General features: G+C 29.2%; 1 protein-coding gene across 1 annotated transcript; it reads right to left on the bottom strand.

Annotated features, from left to right (window-relative positions):
• Positions 1 to 3,024: 3,024 nt before the first annotated feature.
• On the bottom strand, positions 3,025 to 3,333 carry LOC102591849 (uncharacterized; the record flags this gene model as incomplete). The annotated part of the gene is made up of 1 exon (XM_006360457.2): positions 3,025 to 3,333. A coding segment is annotated over exon 1 (309 nt), but the record flags the coding sequence as incomplete, so codon positions are not given.
• Between the last annotated feature and the right edge of the window lie 3,233 nt (positions 3,334 to 6,566).

A 6,566-nucleotide genomic window follows, 5' to 3' on the forward strand; every position in this document is an offset into this window, starting at 1 on the left:
ATGACTCACATATGTCACCCGTCTGACCAATGATCCCGAAAAAGATGTTTCCTCAGTATGATCTTGAACCCTAATTAGAGCTATCTTTGATAAGACGACTTTGACGAGACTTAATTTAATTTTCTAATAAATATAGTTGACCTTGAGGGAAATTTACAACAACAAAAAAAAAGAAATTAAATCAAACTAATAAATCCCCCAGCTATATATGAGTTGCATGGAAAGACCCAACTGATCTGAATTTGTCTTCCACATATAAATTTCTTAGAACATCTATTCTAGTAGTTTAATAATCCTATGAAATAGATGGCAAAATAAATAACCTCACTTAATACACATCTAGGTTTAAAATCGCTTGTGTTCGGTATATAAATTAAAAAATATTATGTTAAAAATATTCATATATGATCTAGATAAATATTGTTGGAGGTGGAGGTGGGGTAGGAGTGTGGGGTGGTGGGAGGAAGACACGGGGGTATTAGAGGGGTGGTATTAGGAATATATTGAGGACACGAACAATGTGGAATGTCACAGATGGAACTTGTTTTTCCTACTTCCGATTCATTAAAGAAGTCATTTTCGTCATATTTAAGGAACTCGATTTCGTAAAAAAAAATATTTTTCAAAATTTTTGACTAATCGAACATGAGAAAAATGAAAAACAATCCCCGACTGAATACACCCTTAATCTGAAATGACTCATCAAACTGTTGGATCATAACAAGTTAATTAAAATCTATCAGTTTTTTCTTTTGAAAAAAATATAAAAGGAGGGGAGATTTTATATATATATATATATATATATATAAAAGGTGACTAAGTTATGAACAGTTATTTGACTAATCTTTGATCCAATCTAATTTTATCCAAACAAATTTCAAGCACGTTAGAGCATGATACATTTAACAAATTGACCTGTTCAAATTTGATTCATACAGCCTATTTGCAAACACTATATATATGAAATATACCAAACAAAAAAAAACAAATTATTAAACATTTCAAGCCTCAACTACCATATCTTATTACAACCATAGTTCTCTCATATATATATTCATTTCAATGTTCTTTCTTTTATCATCTTTAGTTAATTAATTTCATCAGTTTAGCTTGTACAACAAATTAACAAACCATATGTTACTGGAAGATCTCAAGGAAAAATAAGATGCTATAACATGTTCAATTCTTGTTGTTGTTAAAAGTATTGAAAATAATCAAGAAAATCCAATGATGATAAGATGGAAATCAGGAAAAAAAGTTGATCCAAGATTGATTATGCTACTACATTTCTTTAGAGAAAACATGTTACTTTCTTAAAGATGTTAAAAAGTTAGCGATAAGCATCATAAATTCATAAATAGAGTAAAGAACTAAATGAAATAAAGAAAGAACGGTATAAAAAGAGCATTTAGTGGCCCATTTCTGCTTCCCGCTGCTACTGCTGTGCAAAGAAAAATTGGGCTTTAGCCTATTTTCGGTCCTGAAAATCCCTGTATACACTGAATGTATACATCTATATATAGGCTGTATTTTGGTCTATTTTCTTGTATATCGGACTGTATACCAAGTGTATACAACCCAGTTCAGCTTCCAAACACTTGTATTTCCGTTTCAGCCCTGTATTTCATGTATACTAAATGTATAAAATCCATTTTTGGACTTTCGAACACCTGTATTAGCTCTATTTCCACCTGTTCATCAACTTCTTTATCTTGGCAATGGGGTTGACTTGAGAAAGGGTAGAGTTGGTCCTCCATAGCCCATTCGGAATGAAAAGAGAAAGGTAATGGAGTTCAATGAACTCACCCGAAGTCACATGAACATAGCAAGAAGATGGATTATTAGCCTTTATTCATGAAGATGAATATTTACAAATGAGCTAAATTAATCACCAGAAAAGTTAGGCATATTAATGGCATAACAAGAGTAGCAACAACCAGAAACCAGCATTCCAACACTCATATATACACATTCAAGTTACAATCATATTGATAACTGGAAACCAAAATTGACACGAGAAAGGAAGATTTAATGAAAGGGGAAGATGTATACCTTTTCCGGAGCAGCAAACCTGGACGGCGAGCAAAGGAAACGACGAGCTTCCACCACCAACGAAGTTTTGCCAGAAAAGCTTGAATGAAAACTTCAAGGGCAAAACCTTGAGACAAAATTTGAACCTTCAAGTTTTTGACTATCTAAACCGATTTCTTTATAAAAGAAAATGTCTTGGATTTGTGTAAAATTAGTAGTCTAACACCAAATTATAATAAGAGGCCTTAAATACACATACACAAAAATATTATTAATTTAGGGTTAACCTTTTTTGTTCTTACATAATTGTGTTTAGTGTTTAACTTTATATGGTAATATTGTTATTTATAAAGCAAAAAATTAGAAGAGATTAGACATTTCTTTGCAATATATTGTGTTGCATTCGATCCCCTTCATCGAAAAAAGAAGAAGATAAATATAAGGATGAGCTATCCATATAAGATTTTATTGTGTATACATAACTAACCATTGAAGACAAATAAAAACCAAAAATAGGGATGATCAAGATAATAAAAGAAGAAATTGTATTAAAATTTTAGAAAAAACTACTCATGCAACAATTTGTCTGCAACCGCAAATTCATATTTTTCTAAAAGAAAATTATTCACATTCAAGCTATTATAAGTTTATAACCTAATAAAAAAAAAATTACAACCTAATGCAACAAAAAAAAAAAAAAACTTGATAGCATTGCTATTTGCATGCTTATAAACATTAAAATTCAATCATTTCCAATACAGACTCAATACTTGAATTCTCATATGGATTAATTCCATTAAATTGCTCAACTTCACCTAATTCTCCATAATTGTTTAATGTGCTTGTACTTGCTTCATAATTACCCTCTAATTGATTGTCATTATCGTTGCTAATTACTTGATCATAATTACCGTCAAATAGATGATCCACTAATCCATCAACATCTTCATCCTTAACATCATCATCATTATTATTTTCCTCTTCTTCTTTTTTCTTCTCTTTAATTCTACAAATGACGAAAATATCCTTGTTCTTGCTTTTCTTAATATACTCATCTGGCAAAAAATATTCCTTCAAAAGCCATTTTTCACTTTGATCTTTTTCAATACCACCTTTATACCTCAAACTTCTCTTATATCCAATTATAATATTTCTATTTGATTTATCTCTAATGGGAATACCACTTGTTTGGCCACTCCAAGTCCCACTCCCAACTGTTCTTGAGAATCTCTTGTTCGAATTATTGAATTTCTTTAATCGCGTAAGAAAATAACATGTTTCTCTCCATCGATAATTTGCCATGGCTCTAAGTCTCCAAATACGTCCTTTAGTTTGATAACATTGGGACGTGGAAAAATTCCATCGAGCATGAATCTTTTTAGAAGGTTGATCAACTCTTTATCGGAATCGAAAACCTAAACTATGCTTAGATCTTGATAACGCCATGTTATTTACAATTGTATTGAGTTATAGAATTTAATTGAGTTTATATAATATGTTGATTAAGCCTAATCTATCTAATATTGTGTTAATTAAGCATAAGCCATCTAGTGTTCGGATAGTTGGCGGCATTATACAAGTGTTAATTAAGCCTAATCCTCTACATTTTTTTTAATTACCAAATTTGACTACTAATCCTCTAAATTTTTGTTAATTACCAAATTTGACTATTGACAGTTTTCAGTTTGCTTTAACCCCAAGTTTTTTTTGATTTTTTTGATAAACAATTATATTTGTTTCAATACCGGAAAATAATACCCCTTGGTTTTAATTATTTTGAGTATCAAATTTAATTTTTAGCTGAAAATTTATCATTTGATTTTTTCTTAATGTATTTATAAACTACATAAATACAATTCAAAAATTATTTGAAATACATGATGCATTTTTTTCACTAAAGTGATATGAAAAAAAGTGCAATCTAGCAGTATTTTTTGTTTAGTTTTTAAAATTTTGAAATATTAAATCTAATCCAATTTAATTTTAAAAATTAGTCAAATTAATTCTAAAAGGAACTTAAACGTGACAATATTTGGAACGAAAGGACTAATGAATTACCACATGTTTAAATTACATGACTATTTATATTTTTGAAACCATGCAAATTAATTTTAAAAGTTACATTGGACTTAATCATATATTTAATCATTAACGTGTTTTTTTTTTAATTTGTGGTATATGAATTTCCTTACAACCATACACAAGATAAGGAAAACTATCTTATTAGACATACATGCATGCCATATATATTAATTCACCATATATTTTTACATAATTTACGTATCTTACTATTAATTAAGAGTTTCTTATCATACATTGAGAAAGATACATGTATTTTTACAATCAGATACAATAAAATAAGGAATTTTGCTACCATATACACTAAAATAAGGATAGAGGAGAGCGAGATAGGGAGGGAGGTTAGCGAGAATATGGGGAGGGAGATAGTCATGTATCAAGATATATGCAAATGCACTAGATACACATTCGATACATGTATATGTATGTATCTGGTATGATTCACATGTATCTGGGACACCAGATACATAGAAGAGTCGCGAGCAAGATGTGAGGGAGGCGAGCGATATTTGTTATGTATCTCAAATACATGTGAATTCACTTGGATAGAGTGTATATAGAACAAATTACACGTATTCTGGAAGCACAAAAATCTTGTAAGATTCATAATATTGCAAATTAGAGTGTATCTAAGTAATTAATTCTTGAGGAACTTTCGCAAATAACCACTACAATAAACTTAATTATGCTCCATAGTTATAGTTTGCATATTTACGGATTGTAGCTACAGTTTAAGTTGTCTCGTTTGTATAATTCATGGATTTGTTTAATTCGCGGGTACATTTGTATAATTCAGTTATTTTTGTATCAACTCGAAATAACGAATTTAAACAATTACAAACATCAGAAGTGTAAGCAGTTATACAAATTATATTATATAAATACTGAATTATTCAAAAGTTATACAAATTATATTATTCAAATTCCGAATTACACAAACATAAGAATTATACAAAATTTAAAAACTGAGACGCGTAATTATAGCTAAAAGTAGGTCACGAATTGTAATTAAAGAAAATTATAGCTATGTTAAGCAATTAACTAGTATATATTGCTTATATGCGTAATTTAGACTTAATTCTTAAACTAGTGGGATTTCCGTAAGTTTTCTAAAAGATATATAAGAGACGATTACAAATAGTTCACGGATGAATTTGGAGACTATATTTCAGGCCCAAACACAAATGAATATAAAGATGGGCCATACATAACCCAAATATGGGCCTAAAGAAAAGAGAATAATGAGCCTATATACAAACCAGCTTTTACTATTTATTATTAAAATTGATATACATATAAATTATACACTAATTATATATACTAATTGGCTCTTTTTTAATCTAAAAAATTAGATGGGCGGTGGTTTAGATTGATAATCATGGTGATTATCTCTTCACCAAAGAATTAAATATTAAGCAATATGATTAGTGGGTCCATTACCCAATTAGAGTGTCAATTCAATTAAAACAAAAACTTATCTACACCATTTGCATTAACTAGAAAAAAATGTATCTCTTGCAATTTGCTTAAAGTTAAAACTATTTTAATAACTCAATGCTGCAATCATAAGTGTCCCAAAGTTAGTGGTACTCACTAAAATCATTTAAAAGTTAGATTATTGTCATTTCTTATACATGGGACCAAATATATATAAGTCCATAAGCCCATTGGATTTAAAAACAAAAAAATGAAATAAAAATGGAGACCCCATTATTTCCATTTTCTTTCCTCTTTTCATTAAAAAATTGTATCATCACAATAAATAATTTAATATTATTAGAGTAGTTTAATTTGTTATAACAACAGACAAAATATAGTAGGTGATTCTTCTCATCTGTCTTAGTTTTGACGGACATAATTATCTGGTACATGTTGTTGGTGGGAGGTGGCAAGTATCTCATTAAATTAGTCGAGGTGCACAAAAGCTAGTCTGAACACCACGATCATAAAAAAAAATTGTTATAGTGGATATTCACTAATTTTCATGACTACTTGTCAATATAATTGTGAAGCGTTAACTATTTTAAAAGTGATTTGGTCGTATAAATATTTTTATGTTATTGTACAAGGATTACGTATAAATATATATCATGTATTTATTGACTTATGGTAAACACCAAATATTGATCGTGTAGAATGATCATCACACCAAGTGATCACCTAATAAGATACAAGTAATTGCTAGAAACAATCTATGCCCAAACTTGTACTTTGTCTTTTCTCTTATAAAATATTTTTTGGGAAAACAATTCGAAATATATCCGAATTTTAATCGAAATTGGTGTAATAATCTCAAATTTTAGGCAGGGCTTGTTACTCCATGCACTATTTAATAGTGTATTTTAAAGATATATATGTGTTTACGTGGACATCATAATTATTGCATCATTATAAATAGTAATTGGTCCAGCTTGACACTTATATATCTTTAAAATACACTATTAATTAGTGTGCGG

This window comes from Solanum tuberosum, unplaced genomic scaffold (genome assembly GCF_000226075.1).
Source record: "Solanum tuberosum cultivar DM 1-3 516 R44 unplaced genomic scaffold, SolTub_3.0 scf00324, whole genome shotgun sequence".
Taxonomy (NCBI): domain Eukaryota; kingdom Viridiplantae; phylum Streptophyta; class Magnoliopsida; order Solanales; family Solanaceae; genus Solanum; species Solanum tuberosum.